Source organism: Mesoplodon densirostris, chromosome 18, assembly GCF_025265405.1.
Source record: "Mesoplodon densirostris isolate mMesDen1 chromosome 18, mMesDen1 primary haplotype, whole genome shotgun sequence".
Lineage (NCBI taxonomy): Eukaryota > Metazoa > Chordata > Mammalia > Artiodactyla > Ziphiidae > Mesoplodon > Mesoplodon densirostris.
The window spans coordinates 57,205,439-57,231,593 of record NC_082678.1 but is presented as its reverse complement, the minus strand read 5'-3'; the positions used below and the strand labels follow the sequence as shown (position 1 = coordinate 57,231,593).

The 26,155-nt window shown below is 44.0% G+C and overlaps 3 protein-coding genes across 16 annotated transcripts in view; 2 read left to right on the top strand and 1 right to left on the bottom strand.

Annotated features, from left to right (window-relative positions):
* Positions 1 to 5,012, bottom strand: part of MYO19 (myosin XIX) — a 36,365-nt gene extending 31,353 nt beyond the window's left edge. For 2 of the 6 annotated variants that reach the window (XM_060081901.1, XM_060081907.1), the window contains exons 1-3: positions 4,475 to 5,010; positions 3,654 to 3,810; positions 2,276 to 2,429 (exon numbers count right to left, since the gene is read on the bottom strand). In XM_060081901.1, the coding sequence (XP_059937884.1) occupies positions 2,276 to 2,287 (12 nt within the window). In that variant the 5' untranslated portion in view covers positions 2,288 to 2,429; positions 3,654 to 3,810; positions 4,475 to 5,010. Of the gene's footprint in view, positions 1 to 2,275; positions 2,430 to 3,653; positions 3,811 to 4,474 lie in introns of all 6 variants that reach the window. The other 4 variants (XM_060081903.1, XM_060081904.1, XM_060081906.1 and 1 more) reach the window with 3 other exon arrangements.
* Positions 4,190 to 7,896, top strand: PIGW (phosphatidylinositol glycan anchor biosynthesis class W). Of its 4 annotated transcripts, none has more exons than XM_060081911.1 (2): positions 4,190 to 4,246; positions 6,251 to 7,896. In XM_060081911.1, the coding sequence occupies exon 2, from the start codon at positions 6,263 to 6,265 to the stop codon at positions 7,772 to 7,774; it is 1,512 nt and encodes a 503-aa protein (XP_059937894.1). In that variant the 5' UTR covers positions 4,190 to 4,246; positions 6,251 to 6,262; the 3' UTR covers positions 7,775 to 7,896. The 4 variants fall into 4 exon arrangements, with proteins under 4 accessions (XP_059937894.1, XP_059937892.1, XP_059937891.1 ...); XM_060081909.1 differs by lacking the exon at positions 4,190 to 4,246 and adding an exon at positions 4,705 to 4,792; XM_060081908.1 differs by lacking the exon at positions 4,190 to 4,246 and adding an exon at positions 4,809 to 5,258.
* A 5,418-nt stretch (positions 7,897 to 13,314) lies between these two features.
* GGNBP2 (gametogenetin binding protein 2) overlaps positions 13,315 to 26,155 on the top strand; it is a 31,281-nt gene continuing 18,440 nt past the window's right edge. For 3 of the 6 annotated variants that reach the window (XM_060081447.1, XM_060081448.1, XM_060081442.1), the window contains exons 1-5: positions 13,315 to 13,516; positions 14,066 to 14,252; positions 21,719 to 21,799; positions 23,351 to 23,604; positions 25,634 to 25,732. In XM_060081447.1, the coding sequence (XP_059937430.1) occupies positions 14,160 to 14,252; positions 21,719 to 21,799; positions 23,351 to 23,604; positions 25,634 to 25,732 (527 nt within the window). In that variant the 5' untranslated portion in view covers positions 13,315 to 13,516; positions 14,066 to 14,159. Of the gene's footprint in view, positions 13,517 to 13,663; positions 13,844 to 14,065; positions 14,253 to 21,718; positions 21,800 to 23,350; positions 23,605 to 25,633; positions 25,733 to 26,155 lie in introns of those variants that run through there. The other 3 variants (XM_060081445.1, XM_060081446.1, XM_060081443.1) reach the window with 3 other exon arrangements.

The following is a 26,155-nucleotide window of genomic DNA, read 5'->3' as shown; positions in this document are numbered from 1 at the left end:
TGGCTGTGCTGGGCCTTTGTTGCTACACGTGGCCTTTCTCTAGTTGCGGTGAGTGGGGGCTACTCTTTGTTGTGATGCACAGGCGTCTCACTGCGGTGGCTTCTCTTGTTGTGGAGAACGGGCTCTAGGCACGTGGGCTTCAGTAGTTGCAGGACGCGGGCTCAGTAGTTGTGGCGCACGGGCTTAGTTGCTCCACGGCATGTGGGATCTTCCTGGACCAGGGATCGAACCCATGCCCCTGCATTGGCAGGCGGATTCTTAACCACTGTGCCACCAGGGAAGTCCCCCATCCATAATTTATGAACAGCTCTTATCCTACCAGAGAGGCAGTTGAGTATCATGGTCCTTGACTTGGACTTGAAAGGTAGATTGCCTGGGTTTGAATCCTGATTCTACCACTTCCTAGTTGTATAATCTTGTGTAAGTTTCTTAATCTCTCTGTGCCTCAATTTTCCTCATCTGTAAAATGGGAATGGTGGTAGCATCTACCTCATAGATGCTAACAAGCACATAAAGTATTTAGAAAAGGCATCTGGTCTCTTCCACCAAAAGTTAGCTATTATAATATAATTTTGTTAAAAGCAGTCCTTCTAATTAGGCAATAATATATTAAAGGCCTTAAAACTACGTATGTCCCTTAAGCCTGCAATTCTTCTTCTAGAACATGATCCTATGTAAAGGTCATAAAAATGTTCAGTATATATAGAAACATTTACAATTGCAAAACAATTGAACATAACCCAAATGTCCAAATAGTACCTTAAATTATAGTACATCCTTACAATGGAATAAAGCAGATTACAAAGAGAATGATACCTTTAAATATTTTAAAAATTCATATTTAGGGAAAAAAATCTAGGACATTCTCTGAAATGTTGGTTATCTCTGGGCAGTACAATTATGGGTCACTTTAATGTTCTTTTTGCTTATCTATATTTCCCACATTGCTTATAATGAACTTGACCTTGAAGAAGTCACTTAACTGCTCTGAGCCTTATCTCCAAAACGGGGATATAATAACACTATATATATAATATGGGATCTTTCTCAAGGACTAAACAAAACTATATGTGTAAAATGCTTAGTACAGTGCCTACTACATAGCAAGGGCTCAACACAGAGCAGCTGCTAGTACAGTGACGATAAATGTTACTGCTTTTTACATAAGAAATAAGTCAAAAATGGACAATGAAAGAAGCCCAGAGCAGATGACTGTCCTGCCTGCTTCTCTCCAGCCTTCAAGCCTGTTTCATCAGCCAAAAGGCTGGGAGAAGGTCAAGCAGCAGAGTCTACCATGACTCCCTTGAGGCTGGCTGACCTCACTCTGTTATCCTGCCCTACCGGCCTAGGACTCCACTAGACCGTGATCTCCTAAAGGGCAGGAATCATCTGCCTCAAGCCAGTGGCAACACTCAGTAAATAAAAAGTCAGCAACTATCTACTGGCATTGTCTTTGGACCAAGAGGTGCACGTGAAGGATGATATGGGGATGAGATAGGGCTCCACAGTGAAGGGCAGGACTGGGGCCAGAGGCGCCTTTCAGAGGCAGAGGCCTGGAGTAAGGGCAGGTTTCAAGTCCCTACAGCAACCCACCGTGGACCCCATGATCCATTCCTCAGAATTCTTGTATATTTCCACATAGGTCATCTTCTCTCACATTTTCGCACAGGCTGACCTCCTGGCCTGGACTGCTTATTTTCCTTCTCCACCTGGCTAATTCCTACTTTTTTTTTTTTTTTTTTTTTGCCACACTGCATGTCACGCAGGACCTTAGTTCCCCAACCAGGGATTGAACCCGTGCCCCCTGCAGTGGGAGGGCGGAGTCTTAACCACTGGACTGCCAGGGAGGTCCCAATTCCTACTTGTTCTTTAAGGCTCAGCTTCAAGGAACACCTCCTCTTGGAGGCCACAGCCTTCCACTTGCCTTAATAACTCAGGCTGCGAGGGACATCTCTCAGGACTTCCTCACTGGTTCAGGCTTGTAAGGTCACCAAAATGCCCTAAGGATTCCCTCACCCAGCCCATCTTACCCATCCCAGGGAAAAGAGCTAAACACCACAACAGGGGAGATTCAAATTAGGTATCAGGAAGAGCTTCTTGGAGACAGGTGAAAGGCACTGGAATGACTATCTGAAGACAGAAAAGAAGAAAGACCTTGAAGGGGTCTTTCCCTTCGTTCCAGGTCAGAGCAGTGGAAGCTTCATTCAGGTAAATGAAAGATGCGGAGGTACCTCAGGTGCTTGAGGGCCAGGGTTATGGAAGGGTGAGGGTTTACCTGCTGGAGCATCCTGCTTCAATGTGGTCAGCCAAGGTTCTGGGTCGCAGGCACAAGGAGTGCTATCCACCTGGTCATGGGGGCACAGGCTGGGGCATGAGTCCTGCAAAGGGCTCAGTTCTTGAGGAACCTCTGAGACGAATCACCCTAGAGCCTGTGGCATGAGAGAGAAGACAAGGGGCACACACAGGTGAGGGCTTCTCCAGGGTGACTCATTCCTGCTCCTCACACCAAGCAGGAAAACCAAAATGAGAACCAGGGCGAGCCTGGGCAGAGAGGGAGAGTCTGTCCCGCCCCCTGCCGAGGAGGGAGCAGGGGAAACTTACAGGAGCCTCCAGAGGCGCCCTGGGCTCCTTCAGGGCCAGTTTTACTACGGGGTTTGAGGTGGGGCTGCAAATCTTCTGGGTCAGCGTGCCATGCAGGATGAGGACACCGGAAGACAGAGATGCCTCGTGCCCTATCCTCTCCAGCATACAGAAATGTCCTATCTTAGTACAGTCAGTAGGCAGTGGGGCAGGGAGGCTGGAGCCAACTTCTGATGTTCCAGGAAAGTTGCCGTGTGGGACGGAAGCCGCAGCTCAGTCCTTCACCGGTAAGCCATCACACCTTCCCCACCCACCTTCATTCCTCATCTTGTCTACCTCACAAGGAGTGGCTGTGAAGGGCCACCAGGTGAAAGCACCCTACAAAGTACAAATCTGAATATTCATTCAGAGGGGAAATATGGTTAGCACTAAGGATGGATGATCCATTTGGGAGCACTAATCAGGTGGAACGGTTCAGTGTCAACTTTAAGAAGGCGAAGGTTTCAGAGGAGGGGAACCCGTCCGAGAGAGGCGGTGTTGTGAAGCTGGTCTTAGGCCAATCTCTGAAAAACTGTACGTGACTCACAGACTTGGAATTTCCCGGGCTTCACACCTCCCCAGCAAGGAAGGGTGAGGATGAGAATGAGGGGTGTCAGTAATGAATTGACCTTGGTGGAGACTTTCTTGAGGCCCTGAACACATCCAGCCTTTGAAAGACCTCAGGGATAGGGGCTGCCATGGAAACTAGAAAAACGACAATTCAGGCAGAGGAGGGCATCAGGACTGTGGTGGACACGTTCACCCCGGACACTGACTGTACCCCATCCAGGGGACAGCCATGCAGAGGGTTCCAGAGACTCAAGGCCAACAAAGTTCCCTCAACTAGAAGCTCATCTTGAGAGAGAGGATCAGAGGGGAACACAACAGGTTGTAGGGTTAGACTCCAAAGCCCACAACCCCTCAAAAGCAGTTCACAAGACCCCTCTAAGCCTTATTCCGTTCCCTCATTTGCATGAAGGACTACTAATACCCAGACCTCACAATGCTGAGTTAAGGATCAAATGGGATAGTACCTCGGAGACCGCTTTGCAAATGCTGGTTATTACGATGTAGGGTCCACTTCTTGCCAGAATCAAGTCAGATTAGAGCGGTTTTCTCCAGTTCTCCCAGCTCTTGCTCCCTGTCGGCTTCGCGATTACCAGCCAAGAATTTCTGGTAAGGGAGTGACCACTGTGGGCCGGAGGGAGACGGTAATGAATAGATGAAAACCTCTAGTCAGGGCAGGTGGCAACCTGAGCAACAGCTCTCCCCCTCCCACCTCCCCTCCAGCCTCCGGTTCTTCCTCGGCTCAGACGACAGTGGGAGGGCAGACGAGAAGAGCAGGCTGAGGGTCCTGGGAGCCCCGCCCCCAGGTTCCCGGCGGGAACGGGCACTCCTTGTCCCCGCGAGCTGCCCGCCGGGCCCAGGGCTGGGATGCCGCTCCGGAAGCACCTGGCACGGGGACAGTATGCCCTTCCTGGGAAGGTGGACGTGACCCCAGCCAAGGGCGCGGCTGCCCCGACGCCTCCCGGGGCCAGCCGCCCCCTCCCAGGTCCCTAGGCGAGGAGAGGAGAGGAGAGGAGCGGGACCTTTCCCCCACCCCGGGCCGCCCCCTGCCGGCTCGGTGGTGAGTGACTACGAAAGGTCCTTGTTCTGGAAAAAGGCAAAGAGCTGGGCTACCTCCTCCTGGGATACGAGAGGGTCAAAAAGAAAAGGGCAAAGGGAAGGGAAACGGCGCTTTGGAAAGGGGAGGGAGAGACGCCCCCTTCTTCCCCAGCGCTGCGGGGGCCCACCGGCCTCCCCTGTCCCTTCGGGCACGCAAAGGGCTTCGGACTCGGCTGGGGGTGGCACTCACCGGTCCCACGACCTGAGCCGCCGAGCGTGCGGCCCGCGCCGGCCAGACTGGAAAGGCAGACGGGCGGGCCGGGTGAGGCGGCGGGAAGAGCCCGGGGAGGGGAGGGCGGAGGCGGGAGCAGGAACCAGCCGGAGAGGAGGGAAAGCTGGGAACGCCGGGTCGCAGCCGCGGGCTGCAGCTGGGGCCAAGTGGCTGGGAGCCAGCAAGCTCCTCCCTCGGGGCGGGGCGCGCACTCGCGGCGCGGGGCGCACGTGGCTCGTCCGGAGCGCCGGCCTCCGGAGTTGCTCGCTCCGGGACAAAATATTCTGAGAGCCTGGGGTGAGATGCGGGGGAGAAGGGAGGGAGGGCTTCAGGGCCTCCGGGCCCTCACGGGGCTGTGGGTCTCTCCGTAGGGAGACCAGGCGCCCTGGCCACCCCCATCCCCCACTGACGAGGCCTTGCCGTGGGGTCTGAGGGCCAGTGGTGAGGTGCGGGAAGCGCCTTTCCCGCCCGAGCTCCTCTGACCGACCTGCCCGAGGCCAAGGCCCGAGAGCAACTGGGCTAGGCAAGCCCTTGACAGGGAAGGACGCGCATGGGGAGCCTGCGGGGCGTGGGAAACGAGCACTCTCGTGGGCGGGGACGCGCGCGCGGGGGGCCGGCCCAGAAGCGCAGGCCGCCCGGCGTCGGCCGGAAGCGCTGTTCGGGAGGCGGAAGCGGCTGGTTCGCGCGTGTCCCGCCCTTAAGGCCCCGGCTCTCTTACGGGACCCTTTACCTCTGGGCGCAGAGACCACCAGGAACACGTGAGGTATAACGGCAGGCGCGGCCGGGGCGCATGTCTGTCGGGAAAAGGGCTCTTTTATTTTTAAAGGCCTGCAGGTTCGGATCGATTTGTTCTCGGGAGGTAATGCTGCTGGGCCCAGATAGGCCATCACGCATGCATGCATTCTTTTATTCAATATGGTTCTTGTTTGGCCAACAAATGTGTTCTTCCCAGGTGCCACTTTTCAGACATGGATATGTGGCAGAGAGGTGTTTTATATCCCTTTAAAACAATTAACACTAGTGTGTACTTGACGGCCCCTACTGCTCCTCCACGATTGGCATCCATTGTACCTACCTACACCTTAGCCTGTAAATGAGGTAAGGAGTAGCCTGGGGCTCAGGAGATCACTGGAGGATTCGCATTTTGTACTAGAGGCAGGAGGTTCAGAGAGGCTCAGGACAGAAACCAAGGCCCCCAACTCCGAAGTGTACTTAAATACCTTCTCCTTCCCTGTCCCTCTTCTCCCGTCTCAGATTTGACTCTAAATCATTAGTGAGGTGTGTTCAATTTTCATTATATTATCTTCATGACCTTTACATGCTTTGTAGTAGGAATTTCTATCCTACCGTGAGTCCACTCTCAGGTTTTGTATCTCAAATTCACTTTCTTTGTGAGTCTGCCTTATACTGAGAATAGCTAAAGCATTTTAACCAGTAATTTCATACTGTAAGTATGACATCCTTATCCTCATATACTAGCGTTAGGCTTCTTCCAGCAATCCTTGTAAGGGGAATCGCAAGTCCTAGGTTCTGCTCCGAAACTCAGGAATAAGAGTAAAATCAAGTCAGGTGCATATTTATGCAAATTACCAAGTCATGTACATATATATGCCAGTTCCACAGGAACGTTGCTTTCCACAAATGCATCTTAGTTCTCCTACCAGGGATCGAACCCGTGCCCCCTGCAGTGGAAGCAAAGAGTCTTAACTACTGGACTGCCAGATTAGCCCCATCCCTTTGCTCTTGTTTTCACAGGAAGAAGAAAAAATGTCTCAAAAGCAGATGAAGGAAGCTTTTGTCAGTAACCACAATGGAACGAGCGTGCTGGAAATCACCGAGGGCTTGTGCTTACCTGCACTCTGTATCCTGTGTAGAGGGCTCCTGATCATTCTCTCCCAGCACTTAGGTTGTTCTTCACATACCTGGAGAACTCGATTCCTCATTGACTTTGCTTTCCTAATAGTTCCCGTGGTGACCACTTTGACCATTTTCGCTTCATTTGTCCTCCTTGAGTATCTCATTGTAATTATCTTTGGGGCAGGGCTGCTCTATGAAACATACTGCAGGAGAACTTGCTATGCCGGAATGCCTGTCGGGAAAATCCTTGAAAAATTCTTGAAAATCAGTATAGAATCGGAATACATTCCAGCCATCTCCTGTTTCCGTGTAATTAACTGTGCATTTACTGCTGTTGCCATTTTGGCTGTGGACTTCCCTCTTTTTCCCAGAAGATTTGCCAAAACCGAGCTCTATGGGACAGGAGCAATGGATTTTGGAGTAGGAGGCTTTATTTTTGGGACTGCAATGGTTTGTCCAGAGGTTAGGAGAAAATATACAAAAGGGTCCAGACTTTGTTATCTTACAAAGTCATTGTACTCTGTTTGGCCATTAGTCTTCCTAGGAGTGGGACGATTAGTCATTATAAAATCCATAGGCTATCAGGAACATTTAACTGAGTATGGAGTTCACTGGAATTTTTTCTTTACCTTAATAGTTGTGAAATTGGTAACATCGCTGCTTTTGATTATTTTTCCCCTAAATAAATCCTGGATTGTGGCTATCAGCATTACTGTATTCTACCAGCTAGCCCTTGATTTTACCCCACTGAAAAGGTTAATTTTGTATGGCAGTGATGGCAGTGGCACAAGGGTTGGTTTATTAAATGCCAACCGAGAAGGAATAATCTCTGCCTTGGGGTATGTGGCAATACACATGGCCGGTGTTCAAACAGGATCATACGTACTTAAAAAAAGATCCCATATCAAAGACTGGATAAAAGTAGCATGTTGTATTCTATTGACAGCTACTGGCTTCTTCCTATCTCTTTACATAGTTCAGGTAAATGTAGAAGTAGCATCTCGAAGAATGGCCAATTTAGCCTTTTGTATTTGGATAGTTGCTTCTTGCCTGATCCTTCTTAGTAGTTTATTACTGGGTGATATAATTTTGAATTTTGCCCAATTTCTAATTAAAGGAGCAACAGTACCATGTTCTTGGAAACTCATCCAGTCACCTGCTGCAAACAGAAAGCATTCAGAATCTCTAGTCTCTGAAGCTGAAAGAGAGGAACCCACTCTTTGTTTAATCACAGCAATGAACAGAAACCAGTTAATTTTTTTTTTGCTGTCAAATGTAACAACTGGCCTAGTCAACCTGTTGGTAGATACATTACACAGCAGTACCTTGTGGGCCTTATTTGTACTCAATCTCTACATGTTTACCAACTGCTTAGTTATATATGTGCTGCACTTGCAAGATAAGACGGTAAAATTTTGGTGATCAGTACAGGTAGTATATGTTTTGAGCAATATTATTTTAATGAGGAAGAATAAATATAAAATGGGCTTTGGGCAACTCAGTGTTAAGTGTATTTTATTATAAAATTTTCATTCCTACTCTAACAGTAGTGATGCTTAATATTTTAAATGTATCTCAACACCAGGTAAAACAAACCAATACAGAAGAAACAAAGCCTTTTGACTTGTTAGAATATTTATAAATTTCAGTATTTTAGAGAAACTGTTGTGTTTACAGTTGTCATACTGGAAGATTGGAGGGTGAGGAGGAGGATTTCTACTTTCCATCTTTTTTTATTTTTTTTTTTTCTCAGTACGCGGGCCTCTCACTGCTGCGGCCTCTCCCGTTGCAGAGCACAGGCTCCGGACGCGCAGGCCCAGCAGCCACGGCTCACGGACCCAGCCGCTCCGCGGCATGTGGGCTCCTCCCAGACCAGGGCACGAACCTGCGCCCCCCGCACCGGCAGGCGGACTCCCAACTACCGCGCCACCAGCGAAGCCCATCTTTTTTTATATATATAAATTTATTTATTTTATTTTTGGCTGTGTTGGGTCTTCACTGCTGCACGCAGGCTTTCTCTAGTTGCAGTGAGCGGGGGCTACTCTTCATTGTGGTGTGCAGGCTTCTCATTGTGGTGGCTTCCCTTGTTGCGGAGCATGGGCTCTAGGTGCACAGGCTTCAGTAGTTGTGGCTCACGGGCTCAGGAGTTGTGGCACGCAGGCTCTAGAGCGCTGGCTCAGTAGTTGTGGCGCACGGGCTTAGTTGCTCCGCAGCATGTGGGATCTTCCTGGACCGGGGCTTGAACTCGTGTCCCCTGAATTGGCAGGCACATTCCTAACCACTGCGCCACCAGGGAAGCCCCTACGTTCCATCTTATAGCACCTATTATTCTGTATTTTATATTGTATGTATTTTATAACATTTACATTAAAATATCTCAGTTGTGGAACTGTCAACACTACTCAATTTTAGTCTTTTTAAGAAACCTCAGTATAAGAAAGCAAATGTTTAAAATCAAATACTTATAAAGTCAGAAAACAGTTAAATCCTCCATAGAATAGACGGAATTATTTGTTGTGAGACAAAGCTATTGTCTCGAGGCAAAACGATTCATTGTTTTAGCCTACTCTCTCTGCTAGGGATGATAAGCAAAAATTTCCTGATATCTTGGGGCCTGCAATCTAATGGGGGAAACACATGAAACAACTGTTATAAACTGTGTTAAGTCATGAAGTATAGGTTGCCAAGAGTGTCAAATCAAGAATTGACTTTACAGTAGAGTCAAGAAAGTTTTCCCCACAGATGGTATTTTTTGAGCTAGAGCTGATGGATGGGATGAGGAGTCAGTGTTTGTGTGTCTGCGGAGTTGAGGGGCATATGCTGGTAAGGGAGGGGGTAAACAGCGAATGTGACTTATACTAATTAGTTTACTTCAATTTGTTATATTGATGATGGCTAATTTGGTATTTATGTGGCATTTTATCCTTGCTAACTACAGTCAGTTATATTTGGAGGTAATCTATTGAAAGAAGTTTCCCCCTAAAAAAAATCAGTCTACTGAATAGTTATATAGCTATAAAAACAAAAGTCAGATTTTATTTTCAGTTAAAAAGGAAGACTTGGGGCTTCCCTGGTGGCGCAGTGGTTGAGAGTCCACCTGCCGATGCAGGGGACACGGGTTCGTGCCCCGGTCCGGGAGGATCCCACATGCCGCGGAGCGGCTGGGCCCATGAGCCATGGCCGCTGAGCCTGCGCTCCGCAACGGGAGAGGCCACAACAGTGAGAGGCCCGCGTGCTGCAAAAAAAAAAAAAAAAAAAAAGGAAGACTTGAGGGACTTCCCTGGCGGTTGGGTGGTTAAGGCTTCGACTTTCAATGCAGTGGGTGTGGGTTCAATCCCTGGTCGGGGAGTTAGGATCCCACATGCCTCAGGGCCAAAAGAACAAAAATGTAAAACAGAAGCAATATTGTAACAAATTCAATAAAGACTGAAAAAAAAACCTTGAAATTTAACCAATAAGATTATAGTATGTAAATTAAACATGACTAGGAAAGGTGATTGGTTTTCCTGCTATGTCACAGTGCTAATATCCTACAACTTACCTGTTCAAAGCATTCATAGGAGGCTGAGAGGCTCTAACCATATTGTCCTCTCATTAAAAAAATAGTAATTTAAAGTATTTGATGACTTAACGAGCATGTGTCTAATTGGTCTGCTGCTTCTTGTCCTAGGTCTTAAATATCTCTCAGTAAGTTTGTCTCCCAGTTACAGACATTGAATCACAACTAAGAATGAAATGTACTGTGTGTTTATTCCACCTCCAGTTAGGAAAGTCATGTAAGAGCTAATGAAATTGCATTAATAAAAACAGAAATTAATAAGAAAAAAAAGACCATTCTGACTTGATTTTAGTTTATAGAAGAGAAAGAGATCATTCAATAAAGATTTACTGAGTTCCAGTATGTCAGATATAGGTCCCGGGGGAAACAAAAGAAAATAAGACCCAGCCCTCAAGGAGCTTACATTTTAACTTGTGGATCTTATTTTTCCTTTAAAATTTTTTTAGTGGGGAAAATGTACCTCTGTTTTTGACACATAGAACACAACTTCCCACTGTCAGGTCATGAAAAAGAAAACCCGATTCACAGATACTCAGATCTGGACAGCTGTGGTAATTTAAATAACATCCTGCTGTTGATTTTGCCGCCACATACAACAAGGTGGTTATTACAGTGAGAACAACAGTATGTATTCTAATGAGTTTTCAACTGTCAATTTTGAGGACAGAGAAGCGAGGGGGAAAGAGAAGAAAGGAAGAATATAATCTAGTCTAGGACCTTATCCTATGACCTTCAGAAAGTGACTCATTCTCATGCCTTTAATTTTACACAGTTAGAAACTGGGGATGTCTACCACATATATATGAATAGCTTTGTGTTCAGAAAATGACAATTTTTATTGAGCACCTTGTCCAATAGGTTGTATAAATGATACAAAAACATACTTTGCTCCCTAGGAATTTGTGTACAGTCTATGAAGATAGGAGTATAAGGAACAAATCAATATTCTTTTCTTTTAAACCCAGGTAGCTTGGAGACTAGTCATAACTCATTTATGTCTGAGTTTTGTGCTTGGCTTCTCACACATTGTGGACCTCCCAGAGAAGAAAAAGAATGGTATTTTGCTGATAATTTACCACATCTCCATCACACCAACTGTTCTCTATGAGGTACCAGCAAAATGTCTTCTGGTGTTGACTGCCCGCTCTTTCTTGGCCTTTAAAATTCTTTAGCCTTGCCCTTCACATTGCCAATGTCGAAATTCAACAACTGGCTTTTTTTTTCTTTTTTTTTGCGGTACGCGGGCCTCTCGCTGTTGTGGCCTCTCCCGTTGCGGAGCACAGGCTCCGGACGCGCAGGCTCAGCGGCCATGGCTCACGGGCCCAGCCGCTCCGCGGCATGTGGGATCTTCCCGGACCGGGGCACGAACCCGTGTCCCCTGCATCGGCAGGTGGACTCTCAACCACTGCACCACCAGGGAAGCCCCTGGCTTTTTTATGCAATCATTTATTTTGTTAATTAAAGGTAAGCTCTCTGAGGCAGATACTTAGTCATGAAATATTTGCTGCAGCACTAAATATGATATTTGCTTAGTTGAAGATAGACCAATAGCGAAAAAGAGTGCCTGCTCTAAAATGAAGATACACAGTTAAAACGTCTAAAAATTGTTTTACAGGGAAATAATTTCCCCTCAAATGTTGGTTTTATCACATTTGTAGCGCCCAGGCTACCTCCTTGAGAAAGAGCAATTTATCAAGCAAAATTAGCTTTTTAACCTTACAATAAGTACTTATTAAGTACCTATAGTATGTGAAACATTGTCCAAAGATACTAAGCAGTGTGCTCAGTGGATCTAAAAGACAAATCCAAATCAGGGAAAGTAATCTCAGATGAAAAGAGACTGTTGTGGTCTCCTCGTTTTGTTATGTTTTATATCTGGGCTTTAATGCCTTTTCTAACTTAGATTTAAACCCCCAGGGTGAATACTCTTTCTTTGCTAGTACCCAGTGTGTACTCAGTAATGAAGGTTATTAAAGTTAGCACCTATATATTGAACTTGTCATTTTCAATGTCCGTTACCAACCGTCATCCAAAGTAAGTTTAAAAGGTATAAAGTAGGCACATTAACCGACATAGTCTTTAGAGGAGCACCTACAGATCTTAAAAGCCACAGTATTCTTTTTTTCCTTAGGAGGGTTTTACATAAAACACAAGATTCTCTAAAAATGTGCAGGTTTTGGCTATGTAGTCTAACTTGTCAGAACCTACATGCACATCCTATATACCTATTGAATTTAAGCTAGGGACCATACACTGTTCTGCTCTCCTAACATGGCCAAAGACATAAATACTTACTGGATAATCACACCTTTGGGACTGAACCATGGTTCTTCCAGTTTATGGTCACCTAACCTAACAGTGACCACGCAACGTCGTAAGTCAACATGGCTAAGGGGTTGCGTGCACTATGGGGTTTTTTGTTGCGAATCTCTACGGTTTCATGTGGTGACCAACTTTTTAAAGATCAGTATCACAGCTCTAGCCTATTCTACCAGGATTAGTTAGTTTTAAGAGCAGCAAATGTATTGATCCTTAACATCGTGAAGACTTTCATAGGCAGAATACTTTCCAACAACTATACTGGCCTCCAAAGCCTTCAGGGTAGGAACCGAGTACCTGATGGCACGCAGTGTCTTGACAGCAGCTCCGCTTCTCAGGAGAGGGTCAGAGGGAAGGGCCTTTGGCCAGCACCAGCACTTTGCCCAAGGGAATCGCTGTCCTTTCTGAGCCTCCAAGTTAATATTAACCCAGTCCAAGAAGTTTCTCTGCCCAGGACGCATACACAAGCCACTCTCCACATAGTCTTCTATTTGTCTCTAGTGTAACAACGACAACAAAAAGCTGTCAGCACTTAAATATTTCCTGCCCCCTCGGCGGGATCGCGACTTGACTCTGGGAAGCAGTAATGCGGGGGGCTCCTGGTAGATCAGGGGGTCAGGGCAAGCGGCGTCAAGGACCCAGAGTTTGTCCCTTAGCCCCCAGATGCACGTCTCCACTCCCTCACTCCCACCTTTTGCTCTCACTGATTTGGAAAGCCTCAGCTCCTGCCCACTTACCCAAGTCCTCACTGGGCCCCGACCCTCGGATCGGCCCTGAGTCACCTCGGCTCCGCTCCCTTCGCCCCTCGGCCCTCGGGAGAGCGGTTTCCAGGCTCGCGCAGCGGAGGACTGAGTTTAGGCCTACTCATCCCTCACAGCAGCCCTATTTCGTATTTATTTGAGTAGCTAGACTCAGTGGAGGGTGCCGGTCACGCGTTGGAGACAGCCGGGGGAGCACGGGAGCACCACCCCACCCCCTCCGCTACGGCTTCGAAAAAAGCGACTCAGGAGCGTGGGTCTGGAGTCTCGCGAGAGGAGGCGGGGCCCCCGCCCGGCCCTCTCAGTCCCTACCGGCCTCACCCTCCCTCCCCATGTCCCCCGCCTTCCCTCTCCATGTCCTCCGCCTTCCCTCTCCCACTCCCCGTGGCGCCAGCGGCTGACTGAGCCTGGAGAGGAAACGGCATTTGGAGCCGCGCTCCCGCCCAGGCCGGCCCTGACGCGGGCCTTGTCAGCCGGTAACGGGGAGCCGAGGTGGGGGTCAGGGAGGCGACCACGAAAACGGTGAAGGTCAGAACCGCGAGGCTCCTCTGAGAAGGGATAGGAAAAGGGTCTGAGCCTTCCACCTCGGACTCTGCAGAGCTGAGGCGGGGTCGACCCCTCCCAGGGGCGGGGTCGCGCTGGGCAACTGCCGCCCAGGGGACTCACTGGGCGGGGCGCGCTCTTAAAGGGGGAGAAGGGGTCAGCTGGAGGCTGAGGGCCCCCGAGCAGCGGGCTGCGGGCAGTGGAGCGGAGGCCGGGGTTGGAGTCCTAGAGCCGGGACTCCGCTGACGGGCTAGGAAGCCCCGGGGCCGGCGGGTCCCCTTCGCCTCTCCTTTGGACCCTGACTGGAGGCCGGTGGGGTGGGGGTGCGGGGTGGGGGTGCGGGGTGGGGAGGGAGAGCGGTGCGAGGGGGCGGGTCCCGGCGTTGCTCGGCGCTGATTGGCTGAGCGCGTGTGGAATCGGGTGATGGGAAACGCAGCTCAGATCTCCCGTCTCTCCTGCTCCTCTCCCTCCCCCCCGTGGCGAATGTGCTGCGCGGCGGCGGGTGCTTACGCTCGCGGGGTTTGGCTCTTGCAGGCAGGAGCTGGGAGGAGGCGGCAGCGGCAGGAGCGGCGGCGGCGGCAGCAGCTGGGAGGAGGTGGTGACGGTGGCAACGGCAGCGTCGGGGACGATGGCGCGACTGGTGGCAGTGTGCAGGGACGGGGAGGAGGAGTTCCCCTTCGAGAGGAGGCAGATTCCCCTCTACATAGACGACACCCTCACGGTGAGCGGGCCGGGCCGGGCCAGGCTCGCCGCTCCCCTGGCAGCTGTTTCCCCTCCTCCCCCTCCCCCAGGCCGAGCGCTGCGCACTGGAGAAAGAGTGTTGCAACTCCTAGGCGAGGCCTTCTCTCCGGCAGGCCCCGCAAACTCGCCTTTGCAGTGGGTGGCTCGCTAACCTTTGCGGGGCCCCAGGCTAGCGATCCGTACGCACTTTGAGCCCCTCTCCCCAGCTCTCCCTTCTTTTTTCAACCCTGTAGCTTCAGCCTTTCCCTTTAGCAGAGGGTGCTTTTGCCAAAGCACGCGCCTCGGAGCCGGGTTGAAGGATATTGGGCGTCAAGGGCCTATCCCTTACAGAAACCACCTACCCTCGGGGAGGCTTAATTATCTGGAAATGTCGCAGCTGCACTGCTACCTGTCTATTTTCTATCTTAATACTACAGCTCTTCATAAGCCTAATTACTGAGGGCAGAGTGACATGCTCTTGCACAGTAAAGATTCCACTAAAATGATCTGATTTCGTTATAGTCTCAATATGCCCGTACATTAAAACTGTTCGAAGTGATTGTATTGCTAGGCCATGACTCTTCAAAATGGGCTTTCTTGTCATTAGTTATTCCTTACAGGTAGCCTTTTCTAAGGAAGCAAAGTGATTGAATGTGTAAGAGCATTGTAAAAAGCTGATTGCTCATCTTGAATGTCAAAACCCAGTTCTGAGTAGTTTTCCTTTTTAGCGTGGTACAGCATTACAGACCCTCTGCCCTGTGTTGCTGTAGTATTTCCTTTAAAAGGAAATGGTAGAAATTTGAATTGAATCTGAACAGGAAATGAGTGCAGTTGCTTGCCACAATTTCTTAAGAAATGAAATGATCCTTTTCTGAATATCTTGAAATCTGCGTTTTGATGATGCTGAAGCTTTGGAGTATACATTTGCCTGCTTTGATAAGGTGTTAAGTGTCTTCATCGTAACACCTTTGGCTTTTTTCCTTTTCAAAGGCAGTTGATCTGTTTTGTTCCTGAATTTCTTTTTTGCAAACATCTACTGAACTTTTTTCAAATTTTGTATAAACTGCAAGTCATTGTAGAGATGCCAGTCTATGCCTTTCTGTTTGCCAGTCTCAGTTAAGACTTGATTGAGCTGCAGTACCTTTAAAAGGATTAGAAGAGCTATTGAATGACTTAATTTGTTAGAACTTTTTAAGTGAAAGTATCTATAATTATCCAAGTGCATTTTTTTTTCATGGAAAAAGGTAGAATGATTTGGGCTGATATAAGGTAAATAGAATTTGTGTTGATGAATTAGAAAGTGTACTTGTATGCCTTGGTTATGATTTCTGCACTTTTTGCATTAAAAGTATAATGGACTTGTATTTTAAGTAGTTTTTTAAAAAACTAACACTGATCAAATTAAATGATGCATTTCTCAGTTTGAAAACTAATATGAGTTCATGTGTTGATATTTTCTTTCTTCTCTCTCCCTCCAACACAGACACTTTTCTAGAGCACATAGTTTGGTATCAACCTTTTATGTTTATTGTCCCAGAAAGCCTTTGAAGTTAAAAAAAAAGAAAAGTTCTGTGTGTTTGGACATAAGATTACCATTGAGTGTATACTATCAAAACAGGGGAAATCAAACATAAGTTTGAGTATTTACAAAAATTTAAGACACTGATTCTCCTTATGCTCACATAATCACCTTTAATGTGAATGTAGCATTGATACATCCATCATGTAGTGCTTTAAAATAATCAGCTTTGGGGGGTTTATATTCTATTCTCTACACAATGATGAATTTCCAAAATTTTCCAAAGAAAAAGAGGTAAGCTGCCCTGTGATTTGTTATTGTACTTATTTCTCTAGAGAAGTTGGGATTGGACTGACCTGTTGGTTGAGTTTCGTTTTTATTGTATTGTGGACTTGTGACCCAGGCAAATAAAATTTAGGCTTACTCAACTTAAATATCTTAAAATAGCATTTTATTTAGGAAAAGGTGCAGTTTTTCTTTACTGTGGAAGGGTTTTTATCACTAGGGAATGAGTGAGACTATTTATTGCTTTGTTATGGAACTTATGCACGGTCATTGAATGCTGGTTAGTGAAAAATCTTGTCAAGAATGCATCATATTTAGGGAAACAAGTGTCAGAACCATTCTACCAAACACTACTTAAAGGAATAATGTAGAGCAAACACCTGTTGGGGAAGAGGGAGGGGAGAAGCCTGCAGCAGAGGGTTATGCACGGGTCCATTGTTAGTTTGATGGCATTGTCACCCTGAAGTTAACTTTTCATTTGGTCTTTGTTCCTAGGGTCCATAGGTAATACACTGAGGAAACATTGTGTGATCATTATTTCAAGTAGTCTTAGAATCTTGTTAGCTTCTAGATGTTAAGTCTAGTTGTAATGTTTACAATTAGTTACAAATATTTATCGTTTTAGTAACAGAAGCTGAAACCTCTAGCCTTAGGTAAACTGGGCGATTTTAAGTTGGATTTGTAAAATGAAATTAACAAGCTTGTATGTGAGGAAGTAGCCTCCTCTTTTATGTGGTATGTTGTAACCACATTTAAAAGACTCATAATGGCAGTTTAGTGGGTTTGAATACTTGAGTACAGTGCTGATGTAGGTGTATTTCAGAAAATCTCAAATAAGTAAACTGGTGGAATATTCAGGAAAGTGGTATGCTATGTAGCCAAAATGCTTTTCAGTGTTATTAGAATTATAGAATAGCAGATGGACAGAATACAGATTTTATTTTAAAGACATCTTTGAAGAATTAAGATTTTTAAAGTATTTTTAAAGGAATTAATAGTCAAAATATATACTCCTTATAAAATAATCTTGAAAAATAATTGCAAAACAAATTATCCTTAACCCTACTTCCAAGAGATAGCTAAGAATATAGCAGCATTTGTTGTAGTTCCCATCATAGACACACACAGATGCAGAGTTGAGATGTATCATTTTCTGTAACACTTTATATCTTGCTTTTTTCTCACTAAATGTAATATTGAGAACATTTTCTCTTGTCATTCTTAAACAGCTTTAGTGGCCATGTAATATTTTGTTGTGTGACATTCCATAATGTAATCATTCTCCCTTTGTTGGACATAGAGGTGGTTCTAGTTTTTACTATGAATAATACTCTAAGAATATAAATAATGCATAAATCTTTGCATTAACAATTTTTTTCAGGGTTTTGGAGGAAAATTACTGTATCAAAGGATAAAAACCTTTTATAAAATTCTTGATGCATACTGTCAGATTGCTACAATATTTCTGGAACACAGTTTACCCTTCAAATTCAAACCAATCTAAAAGGGACTAGAAACTCTGATAAGGGTTTTTGATTGAGACTTAAAAAAGATTTTAAAATGTAGAATATCCTTTTGGGGATTAGGTATTTAGCATCAGTTAGAAGTTTAGCATTTATTGTTTGCTTTCAACTCTTGATTAAATATTTAACTAATTTACCAAAGGTGATAGATGTTGCAGGTGACTGTGAGGATAAGGAAGTAAAAAAGTGAAACTAAAGGGACAATGATTTTTAATAAATACAAGCTTAGTATTGTTGGGTTAGAGCTTGTGAGAATGTGCTAAGAACAGATTATTTGTGGTCAGGAGAAAGCAGGACAGATACGAGTGAAAGTGGGTAATGGATTCAATACACTTTATAAAGCAGTAATTGCAGGACAATGACTTGTTCTATCTTTGGCTTGCTAGGGATAGGCAACCTCATCATGAAGCCAAACACTAATGATTCCTCTGTGAGACCACACCTGAAATACTTTACATGACTGTCTTCCTTTAGGTAACCTAGAATCTGAAGACTAAGTGAAGGAAGTGATTTTAAAGAATGGGGAGAAATAGTGCTGCTATCCTCTACCTCTTTTTCTTTTTTCCCTTTTTCTTATTGTGGTGTCATCATTGAAGAGCATATAGTGATTGGCCAGTAAACAGCAAGGTAAAAAGCCATTGTCCTAAGTGAAAGGCAACGACAGTAATTACTTAGTGTGAGTGCAAAGTTTCTAACCCGGTGGTATTGAGTATGTACAAAATTTAGTATTATCCAAGCCAGTGAAACCCAGGAAAGATGCAGTAATAGACCTGATCTTGACATTTATCTGTACTAGTTAGGTGAAAATGAAATGGTTGGAAATGAGGGATTTTGGTTTTTTTTTATTTTAACCCTGTTTATAGACTTTTTAAAGAGGATTCCTAAAGTAGGTATTATCCATTAAATTTTATATACATATATATTTTAAAGGTCAGCTGGTAGGTCTCAATATGTTAGGTGTATTCTTTGACCACTGCTTTAATTTTTTTTTCCTATAAATTTATTTATTTATTTATTTTTGGCTGTGTTGGGTCTTCGTTGCTGTGCGCAGGCTTTCTCTAGTTGCGGTGAGCAGGGGCTACTCTTCGTTGCAGTGCGCGGGCTTCTCATTGCGGTGGCTTCTCTTTGTTGCGGAGCACGGGCTCTAGGCGCGCAGGCTTCAGTAGTTGTGGCACGCGGGCTCAGTAGTTGTGGCTCGCGGGCTCTAGAGCTCAGGCTCAGTAGTTGTGGTGCACTGGCTTAGTTGCTCCACGGCATGTGGGATCTTCCCAGACCGGGGCTCGAACCCATGTCCCTTGCATTGGCAGGCACATTCTTAACCACTGCGCCACCAGGGAAGCCCCTGCTTTAATTATTAAAACAATAAAATAGGGCTTCCCTGGTGGCGCAGTGGTTGAGAGTCCGCCTGCCGATGCAGGGGACACGGGTTCGTGCCCCGGTCCGGGAAGATCCCACATGCCGCGGAGCGGCCGGGCCCGTGAGCCATGGCCGCTGAGCCTGCGCGTCCGGAGCCTGTGCTCCGCAACGGGAGAGGCCACAACAGTGAGAGGCCCGCGTACCACACACACACACAAAAAAACAGCAATAAAATATAGTTGATCAGAATAAAAATAATTCACTTACACAGAGTCAGTTTTGGATTTCACCTATGACCTGGACTGGAGAGACCTTGATTTGGTAAAATGAGTAGCTTTGATCTTAAAGTAGTACAGGTAATTGTCTCAGTTCTTTTTATGGAGGCAATTAATATGTGGTGAAATGGTGTATATTTGTATAAAGCAAGTGGAAATGCAAATCAAGGTATTATTTGCTTAAATGGTAGATGTGGAGTGACTTGCAGTGTTCTGTTGAGCTATGTGGCTTTAAAAGTTTATCCTATACCTTTTTTATGACTTGACAGTTAATTTCTTTGTGTTTTAAACCATGTGTGGTGATTCCAGAAAACATCATGTGGCTTAATTGCACTATTCTTTTTTCAGTCTTCATGGGTCAGGATTTCTAATACCGGGATTATTTAGATGACTAGATGACCAGTTTTACTTTGTACTGTTGGCAAAGTTAATATATGACAGTGTTTAGAACAATGGCTAGTATGCATAAAGCTACATTAAATGTCTTTATTATTACCACCACCACTCTTTGGAGATAAGACAACTCTGAGAGGGAAAACTGGAGAGAAGTTGATTAACCTGAAAACTGGATAACTGATCCTAAATTTGTGAGATAAGGACATGTAGTCTGTATGTATGGAAGAAGAAACTTCCAGAATAGTAAAAGCTATTGAAATGGAAACATGTCTCTGAACATGGTATAATGAATATAGAATTGGAAACAAGGAACAGTAGCTCTTTCCCTGGTAATAAGTGGTAATATGTGTATTATAATACATTTGGGAAAGATAGGAACATGTAAAGAAAAAAGTCATATATCTTTTCACTGCGTAGAGATAGCCACATCTAATATATTACGTATTTTCTTCTTCTGTAAGAAAATATACACATAAAAATTTGAATCATATTGTACATGCAGTTTTTGAGTGAAATACACTGAAGTCCTCTGGATTGTTGAATCGGTGTTTGCATCATTGTCCATCCTTAGTATCCACTTGTCTTTCTAGTTCACATATCCAGTAGACCCTTCTTAATAAATAAAGAAAAGGTCTTATATCTGTTGCTTACATTTCCCTTAGTTGTTTAGTCCTCACTTTACTGCTAGAAGAAGCATGTTTTTAGGCTCTCATTTCTAATGTGGAGGGGAAAGAATGGTCACTTGATTAAAGAAGCAGGTCTTTGTGGTGCTGGTTGGTGAAGGGAGGAATCTTTTTAAGATCCCATTCAGGTGGGTGGGGTTTTTTAGTTTTTTGGTTTTGCCTCAAATGGTCTCTTTATCCTGACTTCACTCTTTGGGTGTGTAGGAGTTTGTGGCCCTTGTCATCTGGAAATAGAAGTTTGTTCTAGCACAGTATGTTTGATATGTTTAACAATGTTTTAGTTAAGATACAAATGTGTTACTTTATTTCATTGTTTTGAAGGCATACTTTTTTTTCACATTTAACATCTCTGAAATTGGTGTGCTTCTTTCGTTTGGTGACATCTTCCAGTTATAATGGCTCTTTCCTAGTGGTACATAACTAAGGTACTTCGGTGGTGTCACACATCAGTGAAATGTGCTGATTACTAATTCCCGTTATCTGACATCCTGAGACATCCTTAAGCTTTATGTATCCCTCTTCCTCTGGTAGTGAATTTTGATAACCGAATAAATACCTCAGTGTATTTTTTTCTGTTCATGATTAGAGCAAACATTTACTATGTGCTGGGTATTATTCTGAGTGTGTGTGTGTGTGTGTGTGTGTATAGTGAAGTCATTATATATATAGTCATTTACATGGTAAGGTTTATTATATTCTGTAGTTAAGGAATAACTGAAAATATCAGGATATTTAATGTAAGATATCAGGTTATTTCACTTATTAAATGCTATTATTAGCCACTGCAACAAACATTTTAAAATATAATTTAGGGCTTCCCTGGTGGCGCAGTGGTTGAGAGTCCGCCTGCCGATGCAGAGGACACGGGTTCGTGCCCCGGTCTGGGAAGATCCCACATGCCGTGGAGCAGCTGGGCCCGTGAGCCATGGCCGCTGAGCCTGTGCGTCCGGAGCCTGTGCTCCGCAACGGGAGAGGCCACAACAGTGAGAGGCCTGCGTACCGCAAAAAAAAAAAAAAAAAAAAATTAAAATAAATAAATAAATAAATAAATAAAATATAATTTAATCCTCACAACCCATTTGATGAGAGATATGAAAAATTATTGTTTAATCTCATTTTACAAATGAGGAAGCTGAAATTCAGACAGGTTAAATAACTTGCCCAGAATTATGACATAAATTGTAAGTGATAGAGCTGGGATTTGAATTCATGTCTGCCTGACTTCAGTGCCCTTGCTTCTAATGACTGTACCATTTCTAGCTTTAGAAACTGTAACTTGGATTTTTTTTTTTTTTTAACTTTTTGATGGAGGTGGGAGGGAGCAAATCGGGCTTTAGGGGTCTGTTTCTATCCTAGGAGACTGTAAAATAGTCTGTATCATGTGCTCAAAGAGGATAAAATAATTGATTTTTATTCTTTTGCATATTCAGATGGTGATGGAATTTCCTGACAATGTGTTAAATCTCGATGGGCATCAAAATAATGGTGCACAACTAAAGCAGTTCATTCAGGTAATAGTTTTAAAAATTAATGTTTTAAATGTGTGTGTGTGCATGTGTGTGTATGTATGTATGTGTGTTTTAAAGAGTCATTTAAAATTTTACCTGTAAGTATTAATTTTGTTTTACCTAGGACTCTTTAGGTCTTAAGATTGCATTGAAGTTACTTTCTTTTACTATTGTTCCAGGTATATTTACATACCTGTGATGTGAAAGATTTGGTGGTGGTGTGTTATCATTTTACATGTCTGTAAGGCTTTAATTTCACCAGTTTAAGTTTAATTTCCCTGTTTTTAGAAGGTAGGGCAGACAACTTTTCATTGAGAACTTCGTTTTTTTCTGTAGTAATTGTTTTGTTCAGTAAAAAAAATTAATCTTGTATAGTGAATTTTCTGATTTTTATTTAATTGTTTTTTAATTTAATTTAATTTTTTATTGAAGTATAGTTGATTTACAATGTTGTGCTAATTTCTGCTGTACAGCACAGTGACTCAGTTATACACATATATATGTTCTTTATATTCTTTTGCATTATGGTTTATCCCAGGATATTGGATATAGTTCCGTGTGCTATACAGTAGGACCTTGTTGTTTATCCATTCTAAATGTAATAGTTTGCATCTACTAAGCCAAAACTCCCAGTCTTATTTAATTCTTAAACAGTGTGATACTTTGTAAATACACTATATACGATCAAGATAAAGGAAGATAAATGGTTACTTTATTTCAAAATTCTATTTCAACTTTTGGAGAAAACTTTGAATTAAAGGTTAATAGTAAATGTGAGAATATCCTTTTTGGGAGTTATCTTACTTTCTCATCTGTTTTTTTTTTTTTTGTAAACTGGAGGTATTACTTGTAGTATAATTATAACTCCATCTAAATAGAAGATATTTATGAGTTTTGCCCATTTCTCTACAGCCATGGTTCTCAGTCATTTCTCTTCCTTGTCATAACCAACAGATAACATTCATATGCACCAGCATTTTAGTTACTCACTGCAGGCTCCTACATAGGTAAGATAGGCCTTGTTCTCTCCCACTAATCCATGGCACACCTGCGCATACCTGCAGGTTGAGAATGGCTGCTCTACATGATCACTATCCTAACTTGACTTGTGTAGCTAAACGTAGTGTGTTGCTAAAGATTGAGAAAAAGACATGGTAAAGCTGCTTTGTATCTTTATTCTTTTCTCTTTTCTTTCTTTCCTTTCTGAAATTTTTTATTTTAAGTGAGAGTACTAAGCTTAATGCACATTTGACAGGCACTAAATTTCCACATGCAGGGCTTCTTTTTGCTATGCTGGGTCACATACTGCGTAGCCCTGGCATCCTAAGTGGAGTTTTTTATACCCTAGATTCTAGAACAGGGGGATTTGTGGAGCAAACTCAGTACAGCATGGACAAGGCTGACGGCCTTGCCTTACTGGCTCAGTTGCAGATAGAGATGGCAAGCCCTGCCCAGGCTGTACTCACTGCACAAGGATAGGAACCAGAAAGAGTGGTGAAAGAGTCATTTCATGTCTTTCTTACGAACTCTATTTTTCTTTCCCTCTTCTCTCAGCGACATAGTATGCTTAAGCAGCAAGATCTAAGTATTGCCATGGTGGTGACATCACGTGAAGTCTTGAGCGCACTTTCTCAGCTTGTCCCATGTGTTGGTTGTCGTCGAAGTGTGGAGCGCCTCTTTTCCCAGCTTGTAGAGTCTGGAAATCCTGCCCTTGAACCCCTGACAGTGGGGCCCAAGGGAGTCCTATCTGTAACTCGAAGCTGCATGACTGATGCAAAGAAGCTTTATACATTATTTTATGTACATGGGTGAGTATCATCAATTAGGAAACAATGAGTTTGTTAAATTTTTAAACTTGGTGACAGTGGCAGCTTTTTTTCTAAATTTGGATGGGGCAAAGCTTGAGTCCAGATTCAACACTTTTATTGAGTAACTTCTATGTGCCAGTGACTGTAAAGTTTCTTTTCTCATGTGGGAAGAGGCAGGCAGTAAACAAACACATAAATTGTCAAGGATGTTAAGTTACAAAGACAAACCAGTAAGGGAGATAGACAATGAGTGGGTAGAATTCATATGGAGAGTGGTCAGGGAAGGCCTCTCTGATAAAATGACATTGAATATAGACTTGAATGAAGTGAGTGAGTGAACCATGTAGATATCTGGGGGAAGGCAAAGAAGGAGCAGCAAGTGTAAAGGTTCAGAGGTTGGGGTCTTCCTGGGCTGTTTGAAGAACAGCCAGGGAGCCATTGTGGCTGGAGCCAGATGAATGAAGGGAATGGTAATAAAAGATGAGGTCCCAGGAGTACTGAAAGGCCTAATTATGGAGTGCCATCTCGAGGTCTTTTGTTTTTTTGAACTCGGAGATGGGAAGATTTGGGAAGGTTTTGAGCAGAGGAACACATGGTCTCCCTTGAAGTTTTGCTTACTATCACCTCTGTGTGGAGAATAAGTAGAAGGGTCATGGAAAGGTGGAGAAACGGGCTTGTGTAATAGTCCATGCAAGAAATAATAGTGACCAGTCTAGTGGCCACGGGGATAATAAGGAATGGTTGGATCCTGGATATAGTTCGAGGGATGAGCCAACAGGATTTTGGGGTAGATTGGACATGGAGGAGGGCATCAAGGATGCTTCCCAGATTTGGGGTCTAAGGCGCAGGACAGATGGTTTCCATTTCCTGAGGTGGGGAGGCCTGGAGGAGGGAGGAGCACTGTTGCAGAACTCACTTTTGGGTGTGTTAATTTGAGATAGCAGTTGGGCGTCCAGGTAGAGTTCAGAGAGTTCTGGCCTAGAGATACAAACCTGTGTCATCAACGTATGTATAGTATTTATATGTATATTAAAACCCATGAGATGAGCGGTGATCACCAAAGGGTAAGTGTAAATAGGAAAAGAGAAGAGGTCTGAAGACCAAACCTACTTAGAGGTGGTGGTAGAGACTTTGGATTTTTACTCTGCCTGAGAAAAGAAGCCTTGGAGGGTTTTTGAATAGAGAAATAACATAAAGTGATTTTTGTTTTGAAAAGATGACTCCAGCTGCTAAGTGAAACACGGTGTGTAAAGGCAAACGGTAGAAGCAAAGAGACCATTTGGGAGGCCAGCTGTTGCAGTTGACTAAGCTAGAGAGGCGAGTTGGACAAGGGTGGTAATGGTGGAGGTGATGAGAAGTGATTTGATTCTGAATATATTTAAAAGTTAGAGTTGACAAGCTTTGCTGATTGGATGGATGCAGGGTTTGGATAGTTAGCCTTATGTATTTCTATATCTGCATAAAATTTCTGTTGAAGGCTCCTCATCAAGGATAGTGTATATTTATTTTATTTTATCTTTTATTGTTTCCTTTTTTTTTTGGCCGCACTACGTGGCTTGTGGGATTTTTATAATAGTTCCCCGACCAGGGATTGAACCCCGGCTCTCAGCAGTGAGAGCGCGGAGTCCTAACCACTGGACCGCCAGGGAATTCCCAAGGATAGTGTATGTTTAGATATCTAATGTTTGGACAAGGGAGTATGGCTGAGAGTCAGGTAGCAATCAGTCATAAAATATTTGAGTGCCAGGCACACGGCTAGACACAATGCAGATACAGGGATGAATGAGATACCTGTAGTCTAGGGGCAAGAGTATGTTGAATAGGGCAGGTCTTCAGTGTTTCGATAGGCTGGGAATGGAAAGGGAATAGAAATGTACTGACTGTTGGGTTAGAGTTTGATGAGACATTTTCCAAGTAAGTGCTGTGTCTAATACTTTAAATATACTTCTCACTAAAAGGCGTAGAGATTTTGAAAATTCTAAAGAAAAGTTAATATTAATCAAACCTTTAATGGTTTATTTTTAATTAGGTCCAAACTAAATGACATGATAGATGCTATTCCAAAAAGTAAAAAGAACAAGAGATGTCAGTTGCACTCCTTAGATACGCACAAACCAAAACCTTTGGGGTAAGTAGCATTGATTATCAGGATGCTTTGTCAGTGTTAAGATTATAAATGTTGATCACATTTGGTAAAAAGGAAAGAAACCCTGCTAGTTTTATTTCATTAATTGTTTACACTGTGACATAAAAACCATATAATTGGTCAAAATAAATGTCTCCTGGTTCTGTAAGCCTTTTTGCATTGGGACTATATAGGTTTGATTTTTTTTTTTAAGTTTTTTTTTTCCTTGTATTAAATATGTTTCAGAGAAAGGAGGTTGAGATCTTTGTGGAAATTTATGTAGCCAATATTAAATTTTTCAAAGTCGTGGTATCGTTTTTTTAATCTATGTACTAGTCATAATGTATAAATTATTTTTCTTGTCTTCCTTAATTGATCAAGGATTTAAACAAACAGCTTGAATCAGTTATAGCAATGTGAATTTAT

Excerpts from the sequence above, each read along its gene's own strand:
- PIGW (XM_060081908.1), top strand. The coding sequence starts at position 5,046 with ATGGGGAGCCTGCGGGGCGTGGGAAACGAGCACTCTCGTGGGCGGGGA. Across the intron at positions 5,259-6,250 it reads GACCACCAGGAACACGTGAG|GAAGAAGAAAAAATGTCTCA; the intron begins GTATAACGGCAG and ends TTGTTTTCACAG.